Source organism: Nannobrachium achirus (genome assembly GCF_963921795.1).
Source record: "Nannobrachium achirus genome assembly, chromosome: 22".
In the NCBI taxonomy this organism is placed as follows: domain Eukaryota; kingdom Metazoa; phylum Chordata; class Actinopteri; order Myctophiformes; family Myctophidae; genus Nannobrachium; species Nannobrachium achirus.
In genome coordinates this window covers 17,118,054-17,138,053 of record NC_137829.1, presented here as the reverse complement: position 1 = coordinate 17,138,053, position 20,000 = coordinate 17,118,054, and the positions used below count along the sequence as shown (strand labels likewise).

The 20,000-nt window shown below is 44.1% G+C and overlaps 1 protein-coding gene across 1 annotated transcript in view; it reads left to right on the top strand.

Moving 5' to 3' along the window:
* The window catches only part of tmeff2a (transmembrane protein with EGF-like and two follistatin-like domains 2a), a gene marked incomplete at both ends in the record, with an annotated part of 198,677 nt that overhangs the window by 178,402 nt on the left and 275 nt on the right, over positions 1 to 20,000 (top strand). The window contains 4 exons of the mRNA XM_080752724.1: positions 10,636 to 10,784; positions 13,726 to 13,785; positions 14,608 to 14,717; positions 17,428 to 17,600. Coding sequence (XP_080608850.1) covers positions 10,636 to 10,784; positions 13,726 to 13,785; positions 14,608 to 14,717; positions 17,428 to 17,600 — 492 coding nt within the window. The remainder of the gene's footprint in view (positions 1 to 10,635; positions 10,785 to 13,725; positions 13,786 to 14,607; positions 14,718 to 17,427; positions 17,601 to 20,000) is intronic.

Here is a 20,000-nt window from a genome sequence, read left to right as displayed (position 1 = left end):
CAAATATTTTTCAGCTTTAGGCTTAAAAATGCTCATTCTTTTTTTAAGATTTGTTTTGGGGCTTTTATGTCTTTATTTGATAGGACATTAGACTGACAGGAAATGGGGAGAGAGGGATTCAAAGGCATCAGGGCCTATGTGGAATGCACCTGGACCGTAAGGCCAGCGGGTGACAATTTTGCGTTTTTAAGTGGTGATGGAAAAGCATCATCCTAACATGTATAGGTCCTCACAAGTATGCAAACGTGTGTGGGTGTGTATACATTGGGTCTGTCTGTCTGTCTGTCTGTCTGTCTGTCTGTCTGTCTGTCTGTCTCAAACCTACGTCCAGTCCTCTTCACACTTGGCTGGTGTAACTGAGGACCCCAAGGAGGCCAGTAAGTGTCAAGTGTGAAGTCAACTGCATGAGTGGGTTTCTCCATAGCCGCTCCGGACAGGCGTGCATATATACGGTCAGGCACGTGCACACACAGACATCAAAGGGGGCTTGAGCCCCTGCCCTTTTACCTGTCTGTAAAAAGTGCCCTCTCCAGACCATGAATGTAGTTTTTACTATGTTGAAAGAAATTCAAATGCCCTCTTTCCATGCCATACCTGTAGGCAGTATTCAAGAGAATTGCCTTGTCCAAACTCTCCTGAACTTGAATGCAGCATCTTATGTTGAAATCAAGAAATGTGTAGAAATCAAGCATGGAAAATAGCTTGATTTCGGCTATTTTCGATATATTCATCAAAAGGCCCTTTTAGAAATTTCAGCCCCTGCCTCTCTGACATTCTCTGCACGTCCCTGTGTATACGTTATATCTGGCAAACCGCTCCTCCCGTTCACTTCAGGTTTGGCGGCCGCGTGGCCGAGGACCAGAGGCGCGTGTCAAGCGCGAAGTTGAACGGATGAGCGGTTCTCTCCGCGATCACATGCAGGCGCGTTCTGAACACACACACAGTCACACACGCTCTCCGAACGCCATGCATGCCCCGAACATACATTGGACTTGAAAAACAATAAAATAGACAAGACAGTGGAGAGAGAGACAGACAGAACGACAGACAGACAGACAGACAGACTGAATGTGAACGTGAGACATACAGTAAGGACTCAAACAGATATCATGAAAAGAGTCTGTATCATTAATGTGGCTGTAAACATGTACCAAATATGGAGACATGGTGATGTATGTGTCCTTCTAGGAGAGTTTGTTGTTTATGTTGAAGGAACTGAATCGCCCACAGCATGGAGAGAGTCAGCAGACAAATCTGAGCTTTTGATCGAAAAGCATCCACTTTAGTGAAGTAATCAATACAACACATCCTGTTACACACACACACACACACACACACACACACGCACACGCACGCACGCACGCACGCACGCACGCACGCACGCACGCACGCGCGCTACGGTATCTGTCTTCATCGCTCTTCCCTTTTTCTCACCTGAATGTGTGAAAGGAGGTGGGTGGTGTGAGAGACAGAGAGACGCTCACACCACACCACCAGACCCTTCTACAGGCATTACCGTGTGTGTGTGTGTGTGTGTGTGTGTGTGTGTGTGTGTGTGTGTGTGTGTGTGTGTGTGTGTGTGTGTGTGTGTGTGTGTGTGTGTGTGTGTGTGTGTGTGTGTGTGTGTGTGTGTGTGTGTGTGTGTGTGTGTGTGTGTGTGCGCGCGCGCACGTGTGTGTCAGCGTGTTGACGCAGTGCAGTGTGTGCAGCATTAGTGCCTGTTGAGGAGAAAGTGAGAGGCCTTGTTAATTATTCATGAAGCCCACATGACCCCCGCCCCCACCCCCCCCAGACAGCCACTCCCCCGTCTCACTGCGTGCCTACACGTGCGTGTTTGAGCGTGGATGTCGCGTTACTGTACTGTATGTTTCACACAATTATGTACTGTACAACGTTAGGGTTCTTCAACGTTTTCAGGCCAAGGACCCCTTAGTTGAGACAGAGAGATGAAGCGGGGACCCCCACAACCTTTTTATAGATTCCATATGGTTTCATCGGTTGACAGTCACAGCACAATCATCAGTGTATTTTCGATACTAATATCGTGAGTATCGATATTGAGGTATTCAACAACGTTATCGAATACTGAAGGTTTTCCTAATCCAGCCTTACTTCTTTGTAATGAACAACCAAACACACAACACAATGCTAAACACAAAGCTTTGCGAGGCTGGCGAGAGATTACTCCAGATCCACACTAACCATTGAACCCATGGCCAATTCATTTTGCATACTGTCAAAAACAATTGCTTATGTTGTTGGGGGACAGTGACTTCTTATTGGCGGAGTGGCAACACTTCCACAGAGGTTAGGGTTAGGGATAGGGTTAGATGTCGGAAAGGACACATGTCGGAATGGAGACGTGGGGGTCCTTCACATGAAAAGGTTTGAGGGCCACTGACATAGATAGGTTTTTCAAAAAAATGTCAGAAGGATTTAGAAGACATCGGGTCAAAAATATTCAGACTTTTTGTGTGTGTGTGTGTGTGTGTGTGTGTGTGTGTGTGTGTGTGTGTGTGTGTGTGTGTGTGTGTGTGTGTGTGTGTGTGTGTGTGTGTGTGTGTGTGTGTGTGTGTGTGTGTGTGATTTTTCAAAAATAGCAGATAGTGCCGCACTGTGAGCTTGTATATCTGCTATTTTTCAATAGTTAAAGAACAAAATAATGCGTAATAATGCGTTCCCAGTCTGGGTTAAACCCCCTCCCCCTATGAAGAACATTCATGGGGGGACCAGAATTTGGTGTGACACTCCTCTACTCCCTGCACACACACACACACACACACACACACACACACACACACACACACACACACACACACACACACACACACACACACACACACACACACACACACACACACACACACACACACACACACCTCTGCACAGCCGCGCACAGCTCCAATGTCACCATCAAGTATGCTGATGACACCATGACAGTGATAGTGCCGGTTTGCCCATAACGAGGAGTCTGCCCTATAGGGACGAGGACACTCTAGTGTCAGGAGAACAACCTTGGTCTTAACGTTAACTTAGACCACGGATAATATGATCGCTGCCTACTAGAGGCCGAGGAGAGAGCACGCGCCTAGCGGTATGGTCATTGATGCGTTGCAGTGGAAAAGGCAAGGAGTCTTCAAGTTTCTCGTTGTGCACATTGATGAGGAAGGACCGTTGATGTACAGTATGTGCCGTTTATTGTCTATTACCTGATTGTCAATAAAAAGAAAAGAAGAGAAAGAATAGCCAAAGTATAAAACAGAGCTTAAATGGCTAATTTATGTAAGCTTTCAAATAATTATAGCGGTGTAAAAAGTGCAATATTTGCCTCTAAGATACAATGGAGTATCACAAAATGAAGATACTCAATTACAGCACCTCAAATTTGTATTAATTACAGCACTAAAACAAATGTACATAATTGAGTTACTTTACACCGCCAACTCATTGCGGTTGCGGTTAGAGTGGTCGGGTCATACCAAAGACTAAACTAATTGGGTTTGATTGGGCGTAAGTCCCTGCGACATACTAGTGCCATGTCCAGGGGCATAGCTCTGCCGATTTAAAATGACTCCAATAGGGAAGTAAAACTTCCTATGATTGGCCGCTAGTTGCGCTGTTTTCCCCCCCGGCCGAACGCAAAAAGAATTGTGCTCCATTGGATCCCATTCATTTTCCCCTTTCGTTTTCTAACCTTAATTAACATTTTCATGAATACTGTATGGTTCCTATCGCTACTTAAAAATTGCCTTTCAATCACCATCATATTCGTTTTGTCGAAATGTGGTCCAATTCATTTTAAAATAAATGATAAAGTTGCGGGGGGGGGGGCGTGGCCAACTAAACTGATACCAGCCGGTTGTGTTCTTCTTCGTGTGCTGTATTTCGGGAGGCTCCGACCACATTCTCCCATGTATCCCTGCGGTTGCACGTGACCGTTGGCAGCCAATAGCATCTCTGATGCCTTTACAATTCTATGATGGCGACACCCATTCCAAGGGGTAGAAAGGGCCATTTGCGCTGCATAGAAACCAATGGCTTCGCATCGTCCATATTTTTCTACAGTTTATGGCCATGTCCAGGGGGTAGTAGACGCTAGTACGCTAGACATACTAGCGCCATGTCCAGGGGGTAGTACTATAGACGCTAGTACGCTAGACATACTAGCGTCATGTCCAGGGGGTAGTACTATAGATGCTAGTACGCTAGACATACTAGCATCATGTCCAGGGGGTAGTACTATAGATGCTAGTACGCTAGACATACTAGCTACATGTCAAGGGGGCAGTACTATAGATGCTAGTACGCTAGACATACTAGCGTCATGTCCAGGGGGTAGTACTATAGATGCTAGTACGCTAGACATACTAGCGCCATGTCCACAGGGGGTAGTACTATATGCTAGTACGCTAGACATACTAGCGTCATGTCCATGGGGTAGTATAGACGCTAGTACGCTAGACATACTAGCGTCATGTCCATGGGGTAGTATAGACGCTAGTACTCTAGACATACTAGCGTCATGTCCAGGGGGTGTACAGCTTGTACATGAAGCTGCCTCACGCTACAGAAACAGGATAGGCTCCTGCCCTATGGGCCTCAAGGCTCTGCAAGACTTACTTACTTTTACTTTACACCGCTGTTTTTATCATGTAAAGTCTAGCCTTTTGGCTCATGTTTCACTTCAGTACAAGCGGTATACATCTATAATGGCGGTTGCTCACCTGAGCAGATGAGCTGTGGGGACTGGGGAGGAGGGGGCAGCCATACGTTGCACTTACAGTACAGCCTCTTGTGGTGTGTGTGTGTGTGTGTGTGTGTGTGTGTGTGTGTGTGTGTGTGTGTGTGTGTGTGTGTGTGTGTGTGTGTGTGTGTGTGTGTGTGTGTGTGTGTGTGTGTGTGTGTGTGTCGGAGCGAATCATCACGTCATTCATACTCGGCTGACGCTGAACATCGTTGCCTCGACGCGGAGACGCTCGGCTGCACAGCTTTTCAATCAACATCAGCGCCGGCGCCGACAATCATCTCACCTGATCGACAAGGTGTCCACGCGCGCGCGTGTGTCGTGCGTGCTTGTGTACGTGTGTCGGGTGAATACCTTGTATGTATATGTCCCAAAACCGTTACTTTTCAGGAAATGGAAAAAAGAATCTTCGTTCTAATGGATCCCCAATGGAGTTATTATATTTATTCACAAGCCTTTTCATCGGATAAATAATTATGAAACCCACCAGACACTTTCACAAACTTAAGAAACAATGAAAATAGCATAGCTATAGTACAAGGTTGTGGATCTGCTGCACATTGTAGATCTGCTGTTTTCGCTGCTATAACGCAACACTCAATTACGGCGATTGCAAAAAATATATATAAAAAGTGAAATTATGGAGATAGGGACATGCAGAGAATGTTAGAGAGGCAGGGGCTGAAATTTCTAAAAGGGCCTTTCGGTGAAAATATCGAAAATAGCAGACCTCCAATAATAGCCGACCTCCAAGCTCAATAGCCGACTAGAACATTTTCAGTGCTTGATACCACACTGAACTAAGCATAATCAAGTCAATACCAGTATAGATGTGGCGTAATGGCATGGATTCCTACTGAGAGAGGGCAATTCTTTCAACATAAGATGCTGCATTCAAGTTCAGGAATGTTTGGACAAGCCAATTCTCTTGAATGCTGCCTTCAGGCATGGCATGGAAAGAGGGCGTTTGCTTTTCTTTCACCATAGTTAAAAAACTGCATTCATGGTCTGGAGAGGGCACTTTTTACAGACGGATAAAAGGGGCAGGGGCTCAAGCCCCCTTTGATGTCTATGTGTGCACGTGCCTGATGGAGATACAAGGTTTCGGGCTGACAGCAGCGAGATGCAAATGCAGCAGTGGTGGAGGGAAATGTCTAGGCTGTACACATAGGCCTGGGTGCCAGGGGAGAATGAAGGGGCTGCTATAGCATAATGACACATTTATAATTACAGAACCTGCATGGCATTCAGCGCTACTCAGCAACCACTGTCTGGGGACCACGATTCTGCTGAACAGGCCCAGGCACAGCAGTCTGGGGTCGCGGCACCGATACGCACGTAAACACGCAACGCGACTGCGCGCCGCACCGCACACTGCACACGAGCGAGCATGCGCCGCACTCAGGGGCGTCACAAGGGGTAGGAAAGTGGGACTGAGTTACAGGGGCCCAAGGTGGAGGGGCCCTTATAACTTTATCTATTGAAAAATAGCAGATATACAAGCTCACAGCGCGGCACCGAGTGCCGCGCTGCGAGCTTGTAGATCTGCTATTTTTGAAAAGTTGTGAAAATGTGTGAAAATCTTTGAATATGTATTTTTTAAGCGAACATTTCTAACTCAAATTTTGCTTCTGGGGGTCCCTGGAACTAAATATTTTGAGATCGGGGTCCGTGGCCAAATACATATCATCTTGGGGGTCCTTGACATAGGTTTCTTGCACACATTTTCACGATTTTTCAAAAATAGCAGATATACAAGCTCAGTGCCGCGCTGCGAGCTTGTATATCTGCTATTTTTCAATAGTTAACATTCATGGGGGGCCCGCAGTGAATCCTTGTACCCAGGGCCCAGAATTTGGTGTGACGCCCCTGGCCGCACTGCGCGCACGCGTGTTCACTCTTTGTCACTCTGGCAGAATCGCTCAGAATCACTCAGGCAGACACACGCATACAGTACGAACAGTAAGCACATGCATGCACGTGCACGGCGCACACACGCACTCGATGCACTCGGAGGCGAGCACGTCCTACCACACCTAAGTCAAGACAATCAAACTAACTCGCACTATAAACACATACTGTAGCATACTGCATTCTACAGTAGGCGCCTCTTGTACACAAATACTACACACAGTTTGAGTTGTATCGCCACGCGTCGTGATGCTTGCAGATATCGCCATATATAGCTGCTATCTCCTCTATTTTCACCCGAGCGCATCGTTAAATATATTAAATCAGGGTCTTCAACGTCTTCAGTCCAAGGACCCCTTAGCTAAGAGAGAGATGAAGCAGGGACCCCTTAGCTAAGAGAGAGATGAAGCAGGGACCCCCCCCCCCCCTCTACATATTGTATAAAATTGTGTTGCAGATTATGTTCATAGATTTCTTAGACAGCTTAGACATGTTTGACAGCACTGTCATCATGTTGGAGTAATGTGTATTTTCAGACATTTAACCACTTGAATACCTTAGTTTGCTCTTCTTTTCCCTCTACAAACCTCTTCCACTCAGAATAAGGATGCTAGGGTTCAAGTGGTTAATGTAAAAAACATGATCCTATCACACAAATATGTGGTGGCCCCCTGTAGTAACTCTGAGGACCCCCTGTTGAAGACCACTGTATTAAATAATAGAAAAGGAAAGGTTTCGGACATAATATGGGGTTCTGACCCGACATTGAGGATTTATCGCGCCACAACAGCAAATTGGTGAGCATATTAAAAGCCAGAGAAGGCAGCTATAGCACTACAGTATATGCACCTGGACCAAGCCAGAGAAAACAAATGCATATCAACACTGTCACTCAAACACTCAAAACGCAATTTCTGCTTCGCGGAGGCAAGTAATGGAAGTGACAGTTCAATATAGAAAGGACAACAGAACAATGTCACTTTCCACCCCCGTGGGTGCTTGTAAACAGACATTTGCGATAAAGCCAGTCGCTCCACTGCATTATTCCAATGCTTTTCTTTCTCTCTCCAGTCTCCGTGTCAGGAATTGGTGGCAGAACAACATGAACTTGAGTTATTTTATTTATTTTTTTATAAAAGAAACCCAATCTACAAGCTTGGCTATTTTCATCAAAAGTTTGCCCCTGAATAGGGGTCCATGCAATGAATTATTCCATATACAAAGATTATTTTTGGTTCTTATTCTGTGGGAGTACATTCATTTGAGGTTTAGATAAAGTAGAGAGAATACAGAGATTTATTATCTTGGGCTTTCGGCACAAGATCTCAAAACATTGGTGTTTGCATTAAGGTTTTGCATAGTCTGTGCTTTGCTATAAAACTCCATTGAACCATTATAACATGTGTAATTGTATGCAGATTCTCTTTTTTAGCTACTTTAGGAGTGACTGAAAGACTTTCCCTTCACAGCAAACTCAATTATTACTGAGGTTTCCTCTCAACGCTACAGACAGACAGACTTTAAAGGAGTAGTTCACCCCCAAAATGACTTTTTCTCTTTTGATTACTCACACCATGGAGACTTTAGTTCAATAATATTTTTTTGTATTTGTCGCATTCCTAAGACAAAAACAATGATTATAGTAAATTTACCCCCATTGATTCCGGATGGGGACCCAAATGCATTTGGGTCCCCATCCGGAATCAATGGGGGTACATTTATAAATGTTTTGTCTGTGACAAAACCCCAAGTATTTACTTGAACTCAAGTCTCTATGACGTGAGTACACACAGTCAGTGTTACAAAGACCCTCACTCACCTTCACGTCACGTGGCTAGTCGTTAGGTAGCCATAGTTACATAGTTACACGTTGAAGGTTGAATCTCCATAATTATATGGTCTGACCTCACAAGCCCCATATTTGGACACGGACAGCCTATAACTCCATATATAGAGACATAGCTGCTGACATCAGTATGACATCACACCGTACACAAATGAGCCTTATATAAGACCGGCATTATCTACCGACAGATGAGATGCGAGCAGGAGCTTGACTCAGACACAACTCAACAGCTCACTAGCCAGCTCTCATGGACCCCATAGTCTTCCCTACGAGTCGGGATATCTGGCCTTACAACCCAGATATCTCATAAGCATGAGGGTTTTGACATCTCGGTTAAGTTCTTACCGGACACCACTGCGGCGGGTCCTAATCCTGGACAACCAGTCCCTTAGAGTAGCAATTTTACAGTCAGTGTGTTCTGTAGTTTCAACTAGCCAGGCCGTACTGGATCCGTTGCCTGCCATGTTTGGGGACAGTAATCCATTCCGAAACAAGGTTAGCATTCACCAGCGTCGGCAGGTTAGCATTTAGCACCAGCGTTAGTTTTACGGAGGTTAGGGTTAAGGTTAGGTTTAGGTGGTCGGAATAGCGATGTTTCGGAGTGCCAATGTGTAACCGCCATGCTTATGGTTCAGTCTGTAATGTTGGACAAATTAGAAACACCTGTCGTTCATTTAACCATGGCACTGCTCCCCAAGCCCCCCCACCCCCACCACACCCTTTACTGAAGGGTGACTTTTCTTTGCTGATTTTGCACCCAAATCCCCTTTCAATGAAGTTAAACATTGCTTACTGACACATTACTGAAAAACTTGTGTTGCTATATCAGTAGTGCTCAAAGTCTTTCATGTCAAGGACCCACAAAATTATATGTATTTTTTGGCCACAGACCCCTTCTAAAAATACTGTATTTTGTTCTAGCAGGGACCCCCAGAAGCAAAGATTTGAGTAAAAAATGTTTGCATTAAAATAAATATATTTTCAAAGATTTGCAACTTTTTTTTTTTTTTTTTTTCAAAAATAGAATTCATTCTGCGGGGCGAAAAGAGGGGCTCAAGTTTGGGTTCAAGACATTAACAGCCTCAGATCCTCGTATTGCCCAGAGAAGCTCTGTGCCGTCCCAAAGTCTCAGGCTAAAGATGTTCAGATGTTCAGCCTTCTGCTCTGGGCCCTGTGGACTTTATAACTCCTTCTGCTCTGTGCCCTGTGGACTTTATAACTCCCTGTCTGTGGGGCGCGCAACAGCAAAGACATTCTCAACCACTCACCACAGTTCTTATTGACCGCAGCCATCTTGGATCACTTGACCACATAAGGTGGCAGCCTGCATTACAAACTGATAGTCCCAAAATATAAGTTCTTGTTCAACCAATTTCTTTCGACCAAATTGACAAATGGGCAGATGACAAGGTGACAAGACTCCCTAATTGGGAGATAAGCGACCGTCAGGTCGCATACACAAACTTTAGAAGGCAATGGTAGCCAATCAGGAGGGAATATGGGACAGATCCATGTTGATGACATGACTTTAGAGATACTGTGTACCGCTTGCGTGATTTTAGGGCAAAATATGTAGGAGCACTGTCCAAAAATTTGTTTTTTGCTTTAAACAGGAAAAAGTTTCATGTGAATTGTTTATTTAAGATTTGGATTTATATGAAGCTATTCAATGGTTGTATGATGGCTGTTTGTAGCCTCCAGACCAAAGTTAAAAAGTTGCTTTTATGGAGAAGAAAAAAGAGAATTTTATTAGGAAAGAAAAAAAAACAGTAGAATAGTTATGATTTAAGATTTTTGAGTTTGAATACTATATTGGTGAAAACCTGTTCAAATTGTTACTTTTCAGGATTCAAATTCGAAAGTATCAAAAGTAGCAGATCTACAAGCTCTAAACACGGCGCCAACAACTTGTAGATCTGATACTTTTGAGTGACGCTGTAGTATGATCAGTAGGACATTAAATTACGAAAAGAAAAATAAATACATCTAAAAGTTAGAATATGGAGATAAGAGGTTTCTGCCCCGAAAACAACTATTTGAGATTCTGATTGTGTGTGTGTGTGTGTGTGTGTGTGTGTGTGTGTGTGTGTGTGTGTGTGTGTGTGTGTGTGTGTGTGTGTGTGTGTGTCTCCAGGTGTGTGTGCAACATCGACTGCTCCCACATCAGCTTCAACCCGGTGTGTGCGTCGGACGGACGCTCCTACGACAATCCCTGCCAGGTGAAGGAGGCCTCGTGTCAGAAACAGGAACGCATAGAGGTCAAATACCTGGGTCACTGCCAAGGTAACACACACACACACGTGCACGCACGCGCACACACACACACGCACGCACACACGCGCACACACGCACGCACGCACGCACGCAAGCACACATATTGTCTTAGCCTTGGAAGTCTGAATGTGTGATTATTATTTTTTTGATTATAAGCAGCTATTGGATTGGTGTTATAACAGGTGTTGATGAAAAGCACATACTGTAGACGCGTGTCTGCAACAATAAATAGATTCTATGCACACCATTTGGAAAGAAATTGGACCCCTTCCTTACTTCCTTCACAGGTCTTACTGATTTCCATTTTGTGTTGCACAGTGATTTTAAGTAAGTAAGCCTTACCAAGCCATGAGGCCCATAGGGCAGGATCCTATCGCCTGATTTGTGGACATGCCACTACCATGTCACAGGGACTTACCCCCAGTCCAACCCTTGATGCTGAGTGCCAAGCAGGGAGGCACTGGGTCCCATTTTCTTTGGAGTCTTTGGTTATTTTTGTAGAGATCCAGACTTGATTTGTGGTTACAATAAGCCCATACCCAATACCTCAATGTTTCATTTCTTTGCTTTCTGTTGTTTCACTTGCAAAGGAACAGAAAATGAACGAATGAATGGGTGAATAGATGAATGGGTGAATGGGTGAATTGGCGTATAGTTTTTGCTATCTTACCATCCCATCTTTTCCACTCAGTCCACTTTGCCATCCTCGTCGATAATCTCATCATCTCTGAAGCCTTTTGGGGAAATTCGTTGGTGAACCAACGGGGGAGACAAAATCAATAGAGGCCAGGTTTATGATGGAAGCTAATATTTTCTGGCCATTATAGCAACAGGAAGCCTGTACAGTATCAGGCACGTGCACATATAGACATCAAAGGGGGCTTGAGCCCCTGCCATTTTATCCACCTGTAAAAAGTGCCCTCTCCAGACCATGAATGCAGTTTTTACTATGGTGAAAGAAATTCAGATTCCCTCTTTCCATGCCATACCTGAATGCAGCATTCAAGAGAATTGCCTTGACCAAACTCTCCTGAACTTGAATGCAGCATCTTATGCTGAAATCAGGAAATGTGTAGAAACCAAGCAACAAAAATAGCCGACCTCCAAGCTCACAACTGCGACCCGTTGTGAGCTTGGAAGTCTGCTATTTTCAATGTTTTCACCAAAAGGCCCTTTCAGAAATGTCAGCCCCTGCCTCTCTAACATTCTCTGCACGTCCCTGTACAGTATCACTGGGTTCCCAAATATATTCTCTTCTTCAATACACAGTAAAATCTTTAGTATTCATTTATTCATTTGTAACTGTGATAATTACACATCTCTGAGGTAAATTAACACTGAGGATTTTACTGACGAGAAGACGGATTGGATAAAGATGGTGTTTAACCACAGAAGCCTCGAACAGAGTCGGGTCCGCGGTGTAGTGCGGTGTAGTCTTTTTGAGTCATAAAACTACAACGTTAACACTCAAAAAGACTACACCGCACTCCACCGCGGACCCGACTCTGTTCGAGGCTTTAAACTCTCTAAACATGACCTGTTGGCTACCCCTCATCTACACTAAGGGCCCTATTTTCATCCATGCTAAACACTAAAACCCTAAACTTCTTTGCATTTTTTTTTACTATTTTGAAAATCATTTTTAAAAAGTTCAAATAGCTGATCTAAAAGCTCACAATGTGTCGATGTAGATCGGCTATTTGAAGTATGTAAAAATGTTTTCAAAATAGTACGAAAGGTTTAGGGGTTTAGGGTTTAGCATGGATGAAAATAGGGCCCTACTGTGTGGCCTGCTGATCAACAAGCTCACAACGTGATGCTAAAGTTTTTTGGTTAATGTACCCCCCAGAATAGCCTCGATGCTTCGCGCCACACTTCGAGTTGTAGGTCTGCTACTTCTGATGCTTTTGTGTGTGTTTGCACACTGCAGCACGTTTCGTATTTATTTTCAGACCACTGGGTCCCTTGCTCTCTCTCTCTCTCTCTCTCTCTCTCTCTCTCTCTCTCTCTCTCTCTCTCTCTCTCTCCTTGCCCTGAAAAACTGTGTAGCTCCAAACACTGCTTCACTCAGACTAACAGAAAAGACAGAAGCCTCAAGTGAGTAATCAAATCAAAAAGAGCATACTATAGGCTGAGGCTTAATTACAATTACATCAAAGGGTAGATCAAAGAGCCTGCTCACAGGCTGAGACACAATGCAGATACACTATACAGGTCATTTGGCTCTTACAAGGGATTTCTGCCCGACAGCGACAATATAGTGTAATACAAAGTATTGTGCACATTTGTCACGTGACTACTTGCTATAGGCCTACTTTAGTGTATAGATATGAGGTTGTGGTTTGGCAGCAAAGGAGTGTGTGTGCAACGTTTGGCATGGATCGGGGCAACGGTAGCGGCGATATGAGTAGAGATGTGACGTGACGGACAGACTGACTGACTTACAGCCGGTGGAGGTTTTGATAGTAACTGCGACATGACGGTCGCAACAATCAGAAAACTGGAAAAAAAGGACGGCAATACCAGCTGCAGCCACCCATTATGCCTTATTACACATTTATATGCTTCATGCATGAGTGCACATTTGTAGATATCGTTTTTTTCCCTTATTAAGCTGATGTGGATACTGCTGAAGTATTCTTTATACTATTTTTATTTTATTTTATTCTTATCTTAGTTTTTCTTTCTTATTATTTCTATTGTCCTTGTTGTAGTCGCAGTACTTTGTGGACCGCACAAAATAGCATTTCGGTCCTTGCATCCAGGGGTGTCGCACCAAATTCTGGGCCCTGGGTACAAGGATTCACTGCGGCCCCCCCCATGGATGTTCTTCATAGGGGGAGGGGGTTTAACCCATTTAGACTGGGAACGCATTATTTTATGCTTTAACTGACAGCATTGATGTGACATCAGTTGACAAGGTAACACACACCTGTGTTCTGTTTTTCAGGGGACATTATTACTGGGAACAAGCCTGGGGACGGACACTACGCACGGACAGACTACACAGGTGTGTGTGTGTGTGTGTGTGTGTGTGTGTGTGTGTGTGTGTGTGTGTGTGCGTGTGTGCGTGCGTGCGTGCGTGCGTGTGCTGCTTGCATGCTTGCGTGTGTACGCGCCCAGATGTACAGCGGAAATATTTGCATGTAATGTACTGCATGTATGTAAATAAATGCATGTAAATAATCCAGCAATTTATGCATATAATATGTGCTGCCTGCCACTCAAGTCTGTAACAATCTATACCTCTCAAATCAAATCATTCAACTCTTATAAAATGGCATGCTCTCTGCCTCTCTCTCTCACTGGTTTCTCTCTCTTTATTTCTCTCTGTCTGTCTGTTTATCCTTCTTTCTCTCTCTCTCTCTCTCTCTCTCTCTCTCTCTCTCTCAAATGTGCTCGTACAAGTGACACAAGTGTGCATTAGGGATGGGACGATAAGCAATATTATCGTTTATCGTGATAAAAAACACTCGTATCGTGGATATTTAATTTATCGTGAAATCGTCCTCTGTCATGCACCGGGATCAATTCACCTTTTATTTGCCGAGCTGCATATCCATTTACCATTTAAACCCTCTATTGGTAAAACGTACTTATAATATACGTACTAGATACAATCTTTCTTTCCCTCTCTACCAAATCTCTTTGCTAAAAAATAGCCGATCTACAAGCTCACAACGCGTCGCAACACAACACGTTGTGAGCTTGTAGATCTGCTATTTTTTGGCAAACGTTCCACCCCAGCATAATGGATGTTGGGGATATTTTGAGCATGTGTGCGTGTGTGTGATGTATAATGAATTGTACATCCATGTGTGTGTGTGTGTAGAGGACAAGGACCCCCGTATCGACCAGGCCAGGGGTCTGTTCATCCCATGTCCCGAAAACTACAAGAACTACTGTGTCCACGGAGACTGTCAATACCCCAACCTGCTGCAGGTACACGTGCACGCACACATGCACGCACGCAAGCACGCACACACACGCACGCACACACACACACACAGACAGACAGACGCATTAACACACATAGGGCTGTCACGATTATGACATTTTACCTGACGATTAATCGTCACTCAAATAATTGCGATTAACTATTTAATTGTGTTTTTGTCGTGGACAATCACATTTCTGTTTGGCTTGTAGGCTTTGAAGTTGCACATGGCAGATATGGCACCTAACCTAAATATACAAAGAAATGACTGACATATTCGACAACTTAATACTTAAAAAAATCACATTGTTAGTAGAAATAGACGATCCACAAGTTCACAACGCGTCGCATCTGTTTTCGTGTTTTTATGGCGTCACACGAAAGCATCAAAAGTAGCAGATCTGCAAGCTCGAAATGGGGTTTTGAGCTTGTAGATCTGCTACTTTTACTGTTTTGAATTTGAATTAATGGCTGGGTGATATTAGGAAAACCTTTGATATTCGATAACGTTATTGAATACCTCGATGGCGATATTACTCACGATATTAGTAACAATTGCGTTTTTAATGTTTTTCTGCTTTAGGTCCACTGCCTGCCTAACCAAGATAATGAATAGCATATCCATGCATGCACACTGCACAGTACACATAGAATAAAGTCATTAAACGCCTTATATCCATTTTCCAACAATGGTTTTATTGAAATAACCACACCTGGTTACAGATGGACTGCTGTTTTTGCATGTGCTACGTGCATGCATTGTGTGTCTGTTAATTAATTTGACACATACACCAATACCTCATCTTCGTCGCATGTTGATACTTGGATGAAGGTACATTTTCGATATATTGCCCAGCCTTAATTTGAATCCTGAAATGTAACAGTTTTCCACCTGACAGAGACAATGTGAAACATGTACACTTAAAAAAGCTATGGACTCTCTCTCTCTCCCCTCATCTTCTTCACTAACCTCTCTCGCCCCCAGCAGGCCACTCTCCCTGCATACTGATCAGCTGGCTGTAGTTACAGTAGGAAGGTCTCTGCTGCCACCTACTGTTCACAAGCTGAATGTGTCTTCAACTGCCTGATACTGATCATAATCTTCACAAATCATGATATTTTCTTTTTTACAAACTTTGAAAATTTGCCGAAAATAGTCATTTAATTTGTGATATTATAAAATGTGCGCGATTCAAAGGAATCCGCACACAGCTTTGCTATGACAAATATTTGACTCAACACAAAGTGTTCATTAAAAAATGAATCTGTTGAACAAAACGTTGTTGACAGCAGCAATACAACAACACAGCAGAGTTTCCAATGGTGTGCAGACTTTATTTATCTTTTGTATGAAACACTTGACCTGAAAAATGAATGACCAGAGAGATTTGGAGTTTGGTTAATAAATATTGAGGCGACTGGATGCCCCGTTTCTCTCCTAAAATGTTTCCAGGAGCAGTTTTTGTTGCAATGGTTCAGGGTTTAATCCACGTTCTCACAAGTACTGTAATACAAGTGTGTGTGTGTGTGTGTGTGTGTGTGTGTGTGTGTGTGTGTGTGTGCGTGCGTGCGTGCGTGCGTGCGTGCGTGCGTGCGTGCGTGCGTGCGTGCGTGCGTGCGTGCGTGCGTGCGTGCGTGCGTGCGTGCGTGCGTGCGTGCGTGCGTGCGGGCGGGCGGGCGTGCGTGCGGGCGGGCGTGCGGGAATGCAGGTGTTGGTACTGTAGGTAACAACATCCCCAGGGCAATGGATAGCAGGTAGAGAGAGAGAGAGAGAGAGAGATACTGAATGATTAAAACAAGGCTATTTCAGCTAAACAAAAGCCATCTCCTTGTCTGTCTGTCTGTCTCTCACTCTCTCTCTCTCCTTTATTCTCCCCATATTCCACGCGCACGCACACACGCACGCGCACGCACACGCACACGCACACACACACGCACGCGCACGCGCACGCACACACACACACACACACACACTCACACACACACACACACACACACACACACACAGACCTATCAATCACACTCAGCCTTGTAGTCACAACAAACCCTGGCCACAGATGGCCTCCCAGCCCTGCAGTAAACACCTGGTCATACAAGGTCATCCATCACCAGTCATGGACAGGGTCTCTATCACACAGATCTTAGCTGTAATGGTCATGAGAGCATAGGACCCTCCTGCAGGAGGCTAGCCGCCTGTAAGAGGGTCTGTCTGTGTGTACAGAACTAATCGTAACACTTGGGAGTATGCTGTGAAGACATTCTTTTTTAAAAGCGTATGCCCTTGTGAACCTTTCAAATTATGCCTTGGCCACAGGAATAGCCGCGGATCATAGATTATAGTATGCTCTCAAAAAAAGTCTAGAACACACCACTGACTGCGCCCCGGAAGCCACGATCGTGTCCATGTTGTGGAAAATTCACGAACTCTGCAGTAGACCGGGGTGTTTACTTTCACACGGAAATGAAAAAGCGTTTTTGGAAGTAGACTCCGAGATAAGCCGTTTCTTTGCAGCAGCAATGAATAGAAGCCTATGTAGATTACACGCTTCCTGATGATGGCGGCCGAGTTGCATCATGGGATATGACGTTTTTTCACCCACCACCTGCCGCCGCAGCACCTGTTTACCTGGTTACCATGATTGAAATTTGTGTTTTGTGTGTGTGTGTGTGTGTGTGTGTGTGTGTGTGTGTGTGTGTGTGTGTGTGCGTGCGTGTGCGTGCTCTCTCAGCTGCCATGCAGGCTTCAGCGGGCCCACCTGTGACACTAAGGAGTACAACGTGCTCTACGTGGTGCCGGGCTCGGGCAAGCTGCGCTACGTCCTCATCGCCTCCATCATCGGAGCGCTGCAGGTCGCCATCATCTGTGTGGTGGTGCTGTGCATTACCAGGTGAGGCACGCACGTACACACGCACGCACAGACGCACGCACAGACGCACGCACGCACATGCACATGCACATGCACATGCACATGCACATGCACACTAGGGATGGGACCATATGAAAACGTCATATCCCGATTATTGTGACCAAATAAATCGCGATTTACGATATTATCGCGATAATCAAAATCCATTATCCTGGGGTGGAACGTTTGCCAAAGAAAATAGCAGATCTACAAGCTCACAACGATGCTTGTAGATCGGCTATTTTTTGGCAAAGACATTTGATAGAGAGTGAAAAAAAGACTGTATCAAGTACCTTACCTTATAAGTACCCTTTACCAATTACAGAGGGTTTAAGTGGTACCGGATATGTAGCTTGGCAAATAAAAGTTGAATTGATCCCAGTGCATGATGGAGGACGATATCACGATGAATTAAATCTCCACAATACGATTATCGCGAGTGTTTTTTATCTCAATAAACGATAATATCGCTTATCGTCACATACCTAGCAGGCACACACGCACACACTCACACACAATAACCTAGATTTGGGTAGTACTCCATTTCTTTACTCATAAGTAAAAGTGTCAATACTGCGAGGTAGAAACACTCTGTTTAAGTTGTCCGGTAATCAACATTTACTTGAGTAAACTAAGTACAAAAGTATTGGCATCAAAATGTACTTAAAATACATTATACAGTATACGTATTTATTAAAACATTTATTTAAACCTTTTGAAAGTAGCAGATCTATACTCACAAGTCACAACGCATCGCGATGCGACGTGTTGCATCGCAACAAGCTTTAGTTACTCTACAGAGTAACTAAAGCTTTCAAATAATTTTTGTGGAGTAAACGTACAATATTACAATGTCTCTGAGATGTAATGGAGTAGAAGTAAAAGTTCAGGTTCAGGTTCAGGTTCAGGTTCGGTTTATTTGTCAAATGCGTATCCATACAAGTACAGACAAACAATGAAATGCTTGTGCCAAGAGCACTCTCAGCCTTATTGCACACAAAACAATACGACAACAACAGGTCACCCAGGACAACCCAAAAAACAACAAAACAACCATACAGTGTGACAGTGTACAGTTTAAAAACTGCGTATATTGTACATGACTACCTACGTCTCGCTTCCATCTCTTCGTTAAGCAGCCTGATTGCTTGAGCATAAAAACTATTACTGAAACGGGTGGTGTGAGATTTGATGCTCTGGTAACGTTTTTTTGAAGGGAGGAGATAGAACAGGGAATGGGCGGGATGACAGCTGTCCTTTAAGATGTTCTCTGTCTTTTTCTTACAGCGTGTGTTATAGATTGTGTGTAGCTGTGGTAATTCTGTGCCAATGATTTTGGCAGCTCTCTTCACAATTCTCTGTAACTGTTTACTGTCTTGAGCAGTCACGTTACCAAACCACACTGTTATGCATCCTGTCAATACACTTTCTATGGTACAGCGATAGAAATTAACAAGAGCCTTGGTGCTTAGGCCAAATCTCCTGAGGCGCCGCAGAAAGTACAGTCGCTGCTGCGCTTTCTTAAGGATACCTTCGCTGTTTTGAGACCATGTGAGTGAGTTTGTTATGTGAACACCCAGGAATTTGAAACTGTCCACTATGTCTACAGGTGAACCATTTATGGTTACGGGACTGTGATCGACTTCAGATTTCCTAAAGTCAACGATGATCTCTTTTGTTTTACTAACATTTAGAGAGAGATTGTTATTCTGGCACCATAGGGTTAGCTCTTCAATTTCCCTCCTATAGGCCCTCTCATCATCGTTGGATATTAGTCCTATAACCGTGGTGTCAAAGTACTGAAATGCTCGAGTAAAGTAAACATTGAGTACATGTATTTTCCACCACTGACACATGCACATTGCACACCTAAACTGCACATTTTCCTTCATACATTTATGCATGACCACATGGTCTCTCTCTCTCTCTCTCTCACACACACACACACACACACACACACACACACACACACACACACACACACACACACACCTGTACCTAGTACATTTCTTATTAATAAATGTATGCATGACCACATGGCCATACACACACATACATCGTGTGCACAATATATAATGGAGAACAAGATAAGACGTAGAACCGTTCTTTTTTTTAATTTTTTTGCATACATTAAAATGGCTACAGCTTTGTCCTGTGATTAATCATTTAGATTTTTATTCTGCATGGCTTTACATGTGTAAGAGTTCCATGGATGCCTTTCATGTGGGACCACCTGGATCATTTGGCTCTTTTCCCACTTCAAATGGTTAACCACTTAAGCCCCATGCGTTGTTGAGCAGAGCCCCTCGGGGCTCTATACTAGTGACTTTTGTGTTTTCCCCTACATTAACTCTTTTACCGCTATGTACGTTAACGCTCGCC